Raw genomic sequence first — 13,124 nt, 5'->3', positions numbered from 1 at the left:
ATAAAACAAAGAGCAGGTGTAATGTTGATCTGTCCTTCAAATCTGTCCCTTTGTTTTTTCAATTAGACAGAAAAGCTTGTGATCCTTTTTTGCCAGGTTCGGGCGTGGTGTTTGCCATGGGGACCCTGGGGCAGGAGGAAAGGCGAACCTCCCGGGCACACCGTGCCCAGGCTCCGGGATATGGGGTCTCCCGGGCTCGCCCACCTGCCTTTGGCACCAGGCTGGTGCACGAGCCTGCCCTCGACCTCCACTGGCCCAAAGACGTCCTGCCCCGTCGCGGGAGGATCTGCAGCCTTCCCCATCCGCGGCCCCGCGAGTTCACAGTCTCCGCAGGAAGGGGCGGGCCCTGCCGGCTGGCTTTGCAGAGGCCCCGCGTTGCCATAGCGACCCTGGCCGGGCCCTGGACGCCAGAGCACTAGCCTCAGGCAGCGGTAGAAGCTGGAGGCTGAGGGCGGCGACCCCATCGCTGTTTGCCTGGGACTCCAGATCCAGACTCCGCCCCGCAGGAGAGCGCAGGTGAGCGGTCGCAGATGTGATGGGGAGGGGGCGAGCACCTAACCCTCAGCCGTCTGAGCCCCTCTCGTTCCACCTTCCCTGGTGGTAATTATTTTTATTCAGTATCAAAACAACCCGAGCAGAGTCCGCATACCGCGCTGTAAAACTTGTTGTTTCCTTTTTTCCTGGCCACGCTGCACGGCTTGCGGAATCTGACCAGGGAGCCCATTCGTGCCCCGGCAGTGAAAGCGCCTAGTCCTAACCATTGGACCACCAGGGAATTCCCCAAAGCTTTCTTTTCCTATCAGAAGCTCTATGTATTAAGACCACGGCCTCCTCTAGGGTAGAATTTAAGTTCTTGAAAGTTAGGACAGAGGATGTGTTACACTGATGAAGGGTAATCACCCAATGATGTCGTAAGAAAGTTATTAGATTTTGAATTCTCTTAAAATTCTGAGTAAGTCAATGAGAAAGTGTCAGCTTGAGGCTAATGTGGCATTAATACCTTTCTTAACATTTGCCAATCTCAACTGTAAGCCCCAGTATCTAGCTAAGGCTTAAGAAATGATCACAAAATCTTTCTTGGATAACTGTATTGAATTTTAAAGTGAATTAATTTCAATATAAAGACTAATCATGGACCACCCTGATGGTCCAGTGGTTAAGACTCCAAGCTTCTAGTGCAAAGAGCGTGGGTTCCATCCCTGGTCAGGGAATTAAGATCCCACATGCTGCACAGCATTTCCAAATATATATTAAAAAAAAAAAAGATTAATCACAGTACTCATGGTACACGCAAATGGGAGGGAAAAAAAGAAAAACATTAAATTTAGGACCTGAGACTGTTTACCTCTGCCCAGTTCATGCCCTGGCTGTCTTCCTTGCTTTGAGTGCCTTTCCCAATTCCTGGGAATGATTGTCAAAATACGTACTAGCCAGTGCAGTTGGCCAGCCTAGTCAGACTCCTGGAGGCCCCTGCTGTGTCCCTACAGGGAATTCCCTGATGGACAGGGCCCAGTGCAGAATGAAAATGAGGCCCTGGTTCAGGAAGTTTTAGGAATTTTAAAAAAGTGACAGCAGAGCCAAGACCAAGCACATACCTGTCTAAGGACCAGGCCCTGTGCAGCTATTCAGGTTGGACATCTGTGATGCTGGCCCTGAATGGGTGGATGCCTAGAACACCATGATTTCCTGAAACCTGCTCTCTTGAGGTCATACTCATTGGTCAATAACTCTGCCTGCTGATGGTTAAATAGTTCTCTGCACTGGGCAGGGAGGGTAGGAGAGCTCTGGTCTGATGGAAAAAACCTAACCAGGCAGACAGGAAGAGTACCTAAGCAGAGGGCAGAGGTAGCAGGGTGATCAATCGTCCTGGTGTGTCTGGGGCTGTCCCAGTTCTAGCTCTGAAAGTTCAGTGTCCTAGGAAACCTCTCAATCCCAGGGAAACCGGGACAGTATCTTCAGTTGATGGGCTCTGCTGACAGCTCACAAACACCTGCAAAGCCAGCCCCTGGGCTTTTCCACCAGAGGCAGGACCTGGGGCCTAAAGTGCTAGATGCTGAACCAGTGGTGGTAATGGGATGTCCCTGGGGGCTGTTCCACAGGCCTGTCTGCCCGCCCAGACAAGAGTGGCCTGGCTAGGTCCCAACTCCCCCGTAGTGGGTCCCAGTGCTCACCACTCCAGCATCCACTCTGGTCATGAGTGAGTGAATGAGTGTTAGTTGTTCAGTTACGTCCTTTGCAACCCCATGGACTGTAGCTCATCAGGCTCCTCTGTCCATGAAATTCACCAGGCAAGAACACTGGAGTGTGTTGCCATTCCCTTCTCCAGAGGACCTTCCCAACCCAGGGATGGAACCTAGGTCTCCCACACTACAGGCACATTCTTTACCGTCTGAGATACCAGGGAAGTCCCTGATTGGTCATACCGGTTATTAATGTGACTTTCACCCTCTCCCCAGGGCAACTTCTTCCTGATGTCATCACAAACCCCTCTGATCTACTGGTTTCCCTGGGTTCCATCCCAAGCAATTGTGCCATCAGGTTCCCCACCCCAGGGGGCCCCTAGGGAGGCAAGGGAGGAGACATCCAAGCATCAGTCCAGCACAAAAGAATCCCCCGCAAGGGCTGCTCATCTGCCCCGGGCACTCAGAACACACATGACTCACCCAACCTGACCTCAGACAAGTGTCTCTCCAGGAAATCCCAAGATCTCAGCATTCCTTGGAGCAACTGAACCCCTGATGTCTCTAACCATTTGCTAGTACCCTCTGGCCCCACAGAAGCAGCCAACATGCCTATCTTCAAGTGCCCGCAAAAGTCGGAGCCCCTGTGGAAGGAGTGGGACAAGAAGGCCCAGAAGAACGGACTGAGGCACCAGGTGTTTGCTGTCAATGGCGACCACTACGTGGGCGAGTGGAAGGACAACATGAAACACGGTAAGTGGGGGGCCCTTGGGGGCTCAGGCGGTGAGTATGGGGTCTGGGCCATGGTGGACCACTGGGGCCAAAGAAGCAGCTTGCAGAGCTCACTGGGGACATAAGATATATCGCTGAGGGGTGAATGCTGACGAGGACCAGCCAGGGGCATCCTCATGCTGGGGCTCTGAAATCCAACTCAACCCTGGCTTCAGGTGAGCAGAGGGGCCAGCAGGAAACGAAGCTGTCTTTAGACACCAGCCACAGCCTCAGCTGGAACTCCCAGGACAGCAGCTCATTCTCTACCCTCTGAGACCTGCACTAAGCATGGAACTGGCTAGCAGGAGGAAAAGGTGGCCTCCAGAAACCACCTTGCAACTGGGATTCTGGCTTTCAAGCTCAGTCCTTCAAACCAGCAGGGCGCGAAGTAGGACATCTCCCACCACATCTCCACCCTGCAGTGGCTGGGGCTCCGAGGGTGGAGTATGGACTCCTTGTGATAACAAAGTGAGCCCTGAAGAAAGAAAAACAAAGTTTTTATTCAAAAAAGGTGTTATGGCTTCTCTGTCTAGTCTTGCAATTCCAGATTCTTGGCTCTTGGCCACTCTTCTCTCCTGCCTTCCTGCGTTAAGTGCTTGAGTCCATAAACCTGGGTCAATCTCAGCTCCATCAGCTGTGACTTTGAGAGATCTACTACACCACTCTGAGCCTCAGTCTCCCCATCTGTAAAATGGGAATAATACCTAGCTGTTAAGATAAGAGATACCATCTATCAATATGTAGCCAAGGATCTGTGCAGAAGGGCAACTTCTTGAATGTTCTGAGCATGGCACAGGACATTATTCAGACTTTCCTTGTCCAAGAAGCCCCCACAAGTTGAACCCACCCTGCGCATAACACAACACCCACCCTCAGCACTGACTTAAAGGCAAAGTTTTACGCAGCTACCTGGAGCTCTTTGTGTGGTTAAGGATGACTGCCTGTGTGTTTCAGTCTTTGTGGGCAGCCTGTGGTGTGGACAGAGCCCTGGACTAAGAGTCAGGAGCCTGAAGTTCTGAGCCTGGCTCTATTACTGAGAGGCTGTGTGACTTTGGGTAAGTCATTTCCCATTGTCTGAACTTGGCTGCCCTACCTGTGATGTGACCTTGTGGGCTGTTACAAACAACTCTTCATCCCCTACAGTGTGACTGGACCCTGCCTCAAGGGCAAACATCAATGATAGCATCTTTTCTATTTTCAGGCATTGTCCTAAGTATTATACATATATTAATGAATTTAGTGACCGGAACAACCCCATGAGATCTTCTTGTCCCCATTTTACAGATGAGGAACCTGAGGCCCAGAGAGTTAAGTTACTTGCACTAGATCAAAAAACTCACAGGGATGATGCTGGGTTTGTTCCTGAGCTACCAAGGACTGAGACACAAGTTGGCTCGCATAGGTACTCCACACATATTGTATTCATCCCTTCGTTTAACAAATATTGGTCACCTCCAACATGCCAGGCACTGTTCTTCCATGCTGGAAATAGAGCAGTGAACAGAACAGACCAGTCTGTGCCCTTGTGAAGTGTACATTCTCCTGGAAGACACAGACAGTAGACAATACATGATAAATAAGTGAATTATCTATTATGTTAGGAGTTAACAAATGATGTGGAAAGAAATAGAACAGGGTAAGGGGTTAAAAGAAGCTTATATTAATTTTTTTCAATATTTATTCATTTGGCTGGGCTGGGTCTTAGTTGCAGCATGCAGGATCTTCATTGTTACAGTATATGCGGGATCTAGGTCCCTGACCAGGGATGGAACCTGGGTCCCCAGCATTGGGAGCGAAGAGTCTTAGCCATTGAACCAGCAGGGAAGTCCAGAAGCTTATATTAAATAATTTTAAGTGAGATGGTCAATGAGAAAATGATATTTGAGTAAAGACTTGCAGGAGGTAGGGAGTGAGTGAATATATTTGGGGAAGAGTTTTCCAGGTCAGAGGAGAAGCAGGTATAAAAGCCTTGAGGCGGAAGCATACCTGCTGGGTTCCAGGAATGACCAGGCCACCAGGAATTGGAGGGCAGAATGGAAAATGGGAGTGGAGGACACAGAAGGGGTTGGACTATAATAGTAGGAGGTGGGTCTCCATGTATAATCAGGAGAACTGAAGAAATATGCAGAACATTCTCCAGAAATCCTGACCATCTGGTGTATACACTCAGTATTACTAAAAGATGGAGCTGAAACACCAAAGGGGAAAATTTCCGCTTGGTGTTTGCTATATGGGTTTAGTGTCAGGACAAAGCACTGTAGAAATAGACCTCTCTTGGAGTTTCTCTGGGTGCTAGGGAGAGGGTGGTCTACATACAAGGCAGATGCCCCTCTCAGCCCTTAAGAACTGTCCAGTCCAGGTGCCCAAGGCCCAGGCAGACAGAGCATCTGTCTCCCCGCACCGGCCCCATGAAGGCCACGTTTGCAGTGTTGGCCCATCTTTGTGTCACCAGGGAAAGGAACACAGGTCTGGAAGAAGAATGGAGCCATCTATGAGGGGGACTGGAAGTCTGGGAAGCGAGATGGCTATGGCACCCTCAGCCTTCCTGACCAAGAGACCGGAAAGTACAAGAGAGTCTACTCAGGCTGGTGGAAAGGCGATAAGAAATGTGTGAGTGGTTCCCATCATGCTCTGGGGTGCGGGCCAGGCTGAAAGAAGCATGTGTGTGTGTGTGTGTGTGTGTGTGTGTGTGTGTGTGTGTGTGTGTGTAGGGGGAGCAGTCAGAGAGGCCTGGGAAAAAAGGGAGGGGGATCTAGGGGAAGAGATCAGGGTTCTGCGTGGGTGGGAGAAGGAAGGGGTGGGGGAACCATCAAGACTTCTCAGAACAAAACCCAGAAACAGGAAGCAGGAGGAGAGGGCCCAGGGAGGAGCCCCTGAAACCCTGTGGCTACAAGAAGCCAGCCAGCCTGTGAGGGGCAAAGTCTCCTCCCCCACCTCCTCAACTCATTTCCTCATTTCCTGGCTTTCTTTTCCCCTGGTATCCCTTTCTGAGAATACCCCTTCTGTTGGGACTGGATAAGAGGTGGGGGGCGGGGTGGGGGGGAAATGAGAGCAAGAAAGAAAGCAGAAGCTACACCCTTTGCCACGAGAAGACGGTGCTGAGGGCTAGAAGGCAGCCAGAGGCATGCCCCCAACCTATAAACACCTGACTCCTCACCACAGGTCATGGAGACAGATATCATACAGTACTGCTATTGAACAACTGCTATTATGACCCTGGAATATGATGTACTGTAGAACTCCACATCAACATCGTCATCATCATCATTATTATTTTCCTCTTACTGATGAGGAAACATGCTCAGAAAGGTGCAGCAGGTGAAGTGCCTCACCTGGGGTCACACTGCTGGCAAGTTGTAGACCCCAGGATTTCATCATCTCTGCTCTCAAAATGTTTCTGGGCCAGTGGGGGACAAAGATCCCCAAATAAATAATTTATATTATATAATACAGTGCTAGGATTGAGGTTTTCACAGAAAGTCCAATGGAAGTTCACTGAGAATTCAGGGCAGGCTTCCTGTAGAAGGTGACACCATAAGATGCAAGGTGTTAGGGAGTAAAAAAGGAGAAGGGGAAGTAGCAAAGGCTGCAGAAGTTGTTAAAGGAAGGAAATATTAAACAGCAAGGTGTGTCTACCCACAGGGGTGGCAGAGGGAGGAGGGGTAGGAGGGGGCCTTGAAGGTTATGTGGGGGATTAAGAATTTTTGAGGAGTAGACTGGGCTGCATAAGCCAGCCCCTTCAGGTGTGATCTGTGGGGACCCCACGGTGACTCTGCGGTCGCATGATAAGCGCTCCTGTTCATTTTTCTGGGGAGAAAGCCCATAGCTTTGATCTCATTGCCAGGCATCTGCGACTTTTAATAGGGTCAAATCAGAGTTGGGAAGACAGAACAAACGTGATCAGACAGGCCATGTAAAAGATCCTCCCAGCAGTCATATGGCAGATGCATGGGATGAGGGGGAGAACGGGAGAGTGGAGGAGGAAGATCAGTGAGAAGGGGCGAAATGATGGTGGGCTGAAGGAAGACGGTAGCAAAAGGGTAGCGGGAAATGGGAGGCCTGGGAGATTTTACAAAACAAGACCGTCAGCTTGGATGTAGGGCTTGGGGAGGAAGCAAGGAAGAAGTCCAGGTGTTTTGGGAACCAGGGAGTTTGGTGGGAGTTCCCAGTGCTGTGGGGAGCCATGAACAAGGACTCCTTCGTGCTTTCAGGGCTATGGGATCCAGTTTTTCGGACCCAAGGAGTATTATGAGGGTGACTGGTGTGGCAACCAGCGCAGCGGGTGGGGTCGCATGTACTACAGCAACGGAGACATCTACGAGGGCCAGTGGCGTAACGACAAGCCAGAAGGGGAAGGCATGTTGCGCCTGAGTGAGTGTCCAGCCCCGTCCCGATGGCCTGCTGGCCACGCCCACTCGGCCACCCCCTCAAGGCCCACCCCGGGCCCTGCAAGGCCGGGCCCTGGCCACGCCCATCGGGCCACGCCCCCGCATAGCCCTGCTCGGGTTGGCGGGTTAAGGTGAGTGACAGGAGACAAGACAGGGTCCCTGCCCTCGGGGAGTTTATACTCTAAAAGGGGTGCCTAGAGTTGGACACGATTGACGTGACTTAGCAGCAGCAGCAATAAATATAAACAAGTAAGACTTTTGTCTTTTGGTCCATAGTAATCACAGCCCACACTTAGGCAGCCCTGAGCTTATTATATCCACACTACAATTCTGTACCGGGAGCTGACTGTGGCTCAGATCATGAACTCCTTAATGCAAAATTCAGACTTAAATTGAAGAAAGTAGGGAAAACAAATAGACCATTCAGGTATGACCTAAATCAAATCCCTTACAATTATACAGTGAAAGTGACAAATAGTTTCAAGGAATTAGATTTGAAAGACAGAGTGCCTGAACAACTATGGATGGTGGTTGGCAACATTGTACAAGAGGTGGTGATCAAAACCATCCCCAAGAAAAAGAAATGCAAAAAGGCAAAATGGTTGTCTGATGAGGCCTTACAAGTTAGCTGAGAAAAGAAGAGAAGCGAAAGGCAAAGGAGAAAAGGAAAGATATACCCATCTGAATGCAGAGTTTCAAAGAATAGCAAGAAGAGATAAGAAAGCCTTCCTAAGTGAACAGTGCAAAGAAATAGAGGAAAACAATAGAATGGGAAAGACTAGAGATCTCTTCAAGAAAATTAGAAATATCAAGGGAACATTTCATGCAAAGATGGGCACAATAAAGGACAGAAACGGTATGCACCTAACAGAAGCAGAAGAGATTAAGAAGAGGTGGCAGGAATACACAGAAGAACTATACAAAAAAGAGCTTAATGATCCAGATAACCACGATGGTATTATCACTCACCTAGAGCCCATAAATTTAGCATCATTGTCCCTTCAGACTGTGACCTGCAGAAGGACTGGGACTGTGTCTGTTTTGTTTCCCCCAGTGCCTGCTGTGTAGTAGATACTCTTGGTGAGGACACAAACCAGAACCTAGGCTCCTGAAAACTGGGGAGGGTCAAGGCAGCCACTCTGTCATTCTTAATCCTCCTTACACCCTGCTTCCATTCCTGAATTTAGTGCGTACCTCCTACTAATAGCCTGCATTTAGTGAGCGCCTGCTGTGGCCCACACAGTGAAGGAGTATTAAGTGCAGGCTTTCTAAGGCTCAGAGTCTGAACCAGCTCTTACTAGTTGTGGGCCCTTGGGCAATTAAGCTCCTTAAACTCTCTACGCATTGGTTTTCTCAACTGTAAAGTAAGGGAAAAATAAAGCTTACCTAAAGTTATTGTGAAGATTAAGTGAGGTTTATATTTGTAAAATGCTTAGCATGACACAGAATAAATAGTAAGCGCTCAGTATCAGTACATACCTGTAGAGCAGAGCTCAGCAAACTATGGGCCAAATCCAGCCCCAAACATGTTTTTGTAAATAGAGTTTTGTTGGCACACAGATGTGCTCGTTCACTTATGTATTGTCCAATGGCAGAGGTGACCATCTGTGGCAGACACCCGGAGTGCCGAAAATCCTATCTGCCACTTTGCAGAAAAGGTTTGTTGATCTCTGATCTGGAGTTTATCCAGTACTTTTCTAAGCCCTTTTTGTGTACAGATTCATTTAATCTTTACAATAATTTAATGAGGGAGGTGCTACTCTGGTCCTCATTTTACAAATGAGGAAATGAGACAAAATGGCTGCATGACTTGCTCAGGGTAAGTGTTTGAGCTGAGACATGTTAGATTTATCATTATTATTTTTACAGCATCACCACCATCCAATGGGAAGGGGAATTGATTCCCAGTTAAGAGCAGGGGCTCCTGGGATGAACAGGATTTGGTTTGAAACCCTTCCTAGTTCTGTGACCTTGAGCAAATCAATCAAATCTCTGGAGCTTTTCAAGTTTCATGTATAAAATGGAATCCTTTATCCTTCACAGAACTGTTTTTGTGAGAAGTGAGGTCAGAAGCAGCATGGAATCTGGCACAGAGTAAGTGCTGGAAAAGCACTGCCTGTTAGTATCATTAGCCGTATTTTTTACAGGCAGGAAATGATGCCGCTTATCTAAGTTCAAGTAGGTAGTTGAGGTGAGGTGATATGTGAATCTTGTCTGAAACCACTGACACCCCGGGGGTCTATGGCTTTCTGGTGGGCGTGATGTCTAGCCTGGGAGTGGCAGAAGGTCTAGCCCGGTGGGTGGGGGAATGTGGTGGGCCAGCACCCATGACCCCCTGTCTTTTCCCCCCAGAGAATGGGAACCGCTATGAAGGCAACTGGCAGAGAGGTGTGAAGAATGGGTCGGGGCGTTTCTTCCACCTGGACCATGGTCAGCTGTTTGAAGGCTTCTGGGTGGACGACGTGGCCAAGTGTGGCACAATGATTGACTTCGGCCGAGATGAGGCCCCCCAGCCCACCCAGTTCCCCATTCCTGAGGTGGGCAGCTCTCCCCAGGATCCTGGGACCACACCCAACCTACAGACAGGAAACAGCAGCCCCCCACCAGCCACACCCAACCTAACTGAGCCCAGCCCAGTCAGGAAACAGACAAGGTTTTGTTTTCAGTCAGGGCATCCTCAGGGAGACTGGCAGTACTCCCCACAAAGCAGGCAGCACCCCCAAGGCTGGCGGTACCCCCACAGGGCGGGCAGTGTCCCAAAGGCTGACAGCCTGGGTCTTCTCCACACTCCTCAGACCAACCCCTGCTACTTCCCTCCAGGTCAAAATTCTAGATCCCGACGGTGTGTTGGAGGAAGCCTTGGCTATGTTCAAGAAGACAGAAGAAGAAGGAGATTGATGCCAGGTGAGAAGCGGGCATGCCAGCCACCCTCTGATGTGGTCTGGGCAGCTCCTGGGGTCTCCTCTGGCCAGGAGAGATCAGGGGCAGGGCCACAGAGGACTTTACCTCAAGTCCTGCTGGTCGTTTTTGCTTCCTCTCCTTGGAATCTCTTTTCCCTGGGACCTCTGTGGCGGTTCTGTGCGTAAATAAGAATCTGTGCTCCCAATGCAGGGGGCACAGGTTCAGTCCTTGGTTGGGGAGCTCAGATCCCGCATGCTGCCTGGTGTGGCCAAATGAATGAGCAAACACACACCCTCTTTTCCCTATAGACGTTCTGCCCAGATCCTCCCACCGTGGGCTTATGGGATTGGACTCAGGAGCTCTGCTCACCCCAGAGTGCCCTTGAGTACCGATGTTTGCCCCGGTCCTCTACTTGCCCATCTGTCCTGTGGGACCTTTTTCCGTGCAGTCCCTCCTGGTGGGTATAAGTGGGGTCGAGGAGAGAGCACTGGTACAGCATCTGTGAAACGCCAGCTCCCACCACTCCTCACCCCTGCAGAGAGATCACCAGCACTTCAGGAGGAATTCAAACCGGAGTCACCCAACTGCTCGGACTGGTGCGGCTCCCGTTGGAGGAGCAAGTGGGGACACACCCTTGGCACCCTCAGAAGGCACCTTACTCCTCCCAGCACTGGCTCATTCCTTCCCAGAAGAAGGCCAGTGCTTCTCTTCCCTGCTGGCCTTGGGGACCCTCTTGTTACTGCCTTTTTTCTTGGACCTCATCTCTGAGTGCACCAGAATAAAGGAGGACCCTGGTGGCAACAGCCGGGTGCCTATAGTGGGTGGAGGTGGCGGGGGTGTGTGCAGGGTCCCTCGGGAGGGATTTCAGGTGGAGAAGTGAAATGTCCCCATGGGTGACATGGATTTCCCTTGGGACAAAGTGGGGTGGTGCTTCCAGATCTCTGATCTCTGATGAGATAACTGATCTGTCTCATTCCAGAAATGAGACAGAGCCTTCATCAGGCTCCACTTGTCATTAAGACTTGGCATTGAAATGTGACCTGGCTTCTCACCCTAACACAGGAGCTCCCAACCTTGGAATCCCGTGGGAGATGTAAAAGCTAAGAATGCCCAGATTTCACACCCAGAGAGCCTCATCTATCTAGGATGAGGCCTGGGCCTTCCAGAAGTTCCCCAGCTTGACTCTAGTGTGCAGCTGGGGCACAGAACTTCTGACTTACTGGCTTTGTGAACCTAAACAAGTGACCTCAGTTGCCCTGTCTGTAAAATGTGAACCTCAGAGATCTCACTGGGGTGGGGGTGGGGTGTTGTGAGGATCTGCTGGCAGATATAAAAACAACAGATAACATGAAGTTATTGAGGTGAGTTGTAAGCAGATATCCGGGAAAGGCTTTGCAAAATTTTGGACAACATTCCTGCAAGATAAGAGCACCTCTTACATAATGTTTAGGAATAGTTCTGCAGTCAAACTGCTGCAGAATGTGAATCCCAGCACTGATTTCTTAGCTGTGTGTTCTTGTGTACGTCATCCACCCTCTGTTCTCCAGGTTTCCTCTCCTAGTCTGGGACAATAATAGTACTTACCACCCAGAGTTACTGTGGTACTGGAAGAATGGAATAAGGTGTGGTTCTAATCTGAGGGTGATTCTGCCCCCCTTCCTTCCCAGGGGACATCTGGCCAAGTCTAGAGACACTTTCGGTTGTCACAACTGGCAGAGAAGAGTCCTACTGGTACCCAGTGGGTAGAGGTTGGGAACCTGCTGAACATGTTATAATGTAAACACTCCACAGAAGAATCCAACCCAACTTCACTGGTATAAAACCATGAAAGAACGCTGAAATATCAGTGTTCGTAAAGCCCTCGGCAAATGCCCACCACATAGTAAAAGGCTCAGAAAAGTGTTCACTGATATTATGGAGATTCTCTCTGCCATCAGAACCCTAAGCAGGTGGCCTGACCCACAGCAGGGTTCTCAGTCGGTACCTCTGAGGCCAGGAAGCTGAGCCTGGTTGCCTCTGGACACACCATTAACCAGACACAGAGCCACTCACTGCCAGGCCCAGTGCCGACAGCTTTACATGAGTGCTCTCTCGTGATCCCTCAATGACCTATGAGATGTCCTGCTATTATTCATGTCATTTTAAGAAGAAACTGAGGTTCAGGGAGGCTCACAAGTCATCAAATTAGAAACTGCCTGTGCTTAAACTTAGGCCTGTCTGCTCACAGTTGAGAACAGGTAGCGGTGAGAACAGTAGCAATGTGTATAGACTTTTTTTTTTTTTTTTAAGAAGTAGGGTGTGTTCTTGTTTATGTATAAAATCTCTAGATGGGATCAAAATATACTGGCAACTGTGGTTATTTCTATGGAGAATTGGGAACCTGGAAACAGGGGAACGATAGCAATTTTTCACTGCTGTATTTGGAACCTATGAACATATTATCTATTCAAAACATCCCATTGATATTAAAGACTGTTCTTTTAACTGTCCATGTTTCCCTCACAAGTTGCCTGCATTTGAGTACCTGGAGGGCTAGTTACAGAGAGATTCCAGGGAATTCCCTGCAGGTCCAGTAGTTAGAACTTGGCATTTTCAAGGCAAAAAGATTCCAGAGACATACACAGACCAACTTAAACTGGAATATGCAATAGGGCAGATTCCGATAGATTGGAAATCCTCCTTTTACAAGTCAATCTGATGATTCCTGAGTTCAGCCAAGTTAAGAAAAAACCAAACACTCAGGCAAGACTCTACCTGGACCACAGGTCTCTGTAGAAGCAGGGAGGTGGGAATCTCAGAGAAGGATGGAAGAAGATGCCCAGGTCTTCTCTGGGGAGCCAGTGATTTTTCACACAGGGGTACCTGCTCCACCCTACTCAGTCCC

The 13,124-nt window shown here is 49.6% G+C and overlaps 1 protein-coding gene across 2 annotated transcripts; it reads left to right on the top strand.

The window, feature by feature from the left end:
- Window positions 1-406: 406 nt before the first annotated feature.
- On the top strand, window positions 407-12,498 carry MORN3 (MORN repeat containing 3). 2 transcript variants are annotated; one of them, XM_065904777.1, is made up of 7 exons: window positions 407-516; window positions 2,760-2,933; window positions 5,404-5,561; window positions 7,163-7,322; window positions 9,692-9,876; window positions 10,160-10,243; window positions 11,220-12,498. In XM_065904777.1, exons 2-6 carry the CDS (start codon window positions 2,789-2,791, stop codon window positions 10,235-10,237), a joined length of 726 nt encoding a protein of 241 aa, XP_065760849.1. In that variant the 5' UTR covers window positions 407-516; window positions 2,760-2,788; the 3' UTR covers window positions 10,238-10,243; window positions 11,220-12,498. The 2 variants fall into 2 exon arrangements, with proteins under 2 accessions (XP_065760849.1, XP_065760848.1); XM_065904776.1 differs by lacking the exon at window positions 11,220-12,498 and adding an exon at window positions 10,779-11,139.
- The last annotated feature ends 626 nt before the right edge of the window (window positions 12,499-13,124 follow it).

Source organism: Muntiacus reevesi, chromosome 13, assembly GCF_963930625.1.
Source record: "Muntiacus reevesi chromosome 13, mMunRee1.1, whole genome shotgun sequence".
Classification (NCBI taxonomy): domain Eukaryota; kingdom Metazoa; phylum Chordata; class Mammalia; order Artiodactyla; family Cervidae; genus Muntiacus; species Muntiacus reevesi.
Note: the sequence above shows the minus strand (reverse complement) of the source record. Positions and strands in the feature narration are given on the sequence as shown.

Bases quoted from the DNA above. Each gene is read 5' to 3' on its own strand.
- MORN3 (XM_065904777.1), top strand. From the start codon at position 2,789: ATGCCTATCTTCAAGTGCCCGCAAAAGTCGGAGCCCCTGTGGAAGGAG. The intron at 5,562-7,162 runs GTGAGTGGTTCC...TCGTGCTTTCAG, and splicing joins GGAAAGGCGATAAGAAATGT to GGCTATGGGATCCAGTTTTT. The intron at 9,877-10,159 runs GTGGGCAGCTCT...ACTTCCCTCCAG, and splicing joins CCCAGTTCCCCATTCCTGAG to GTCAAAATTCTAGATCCCGA.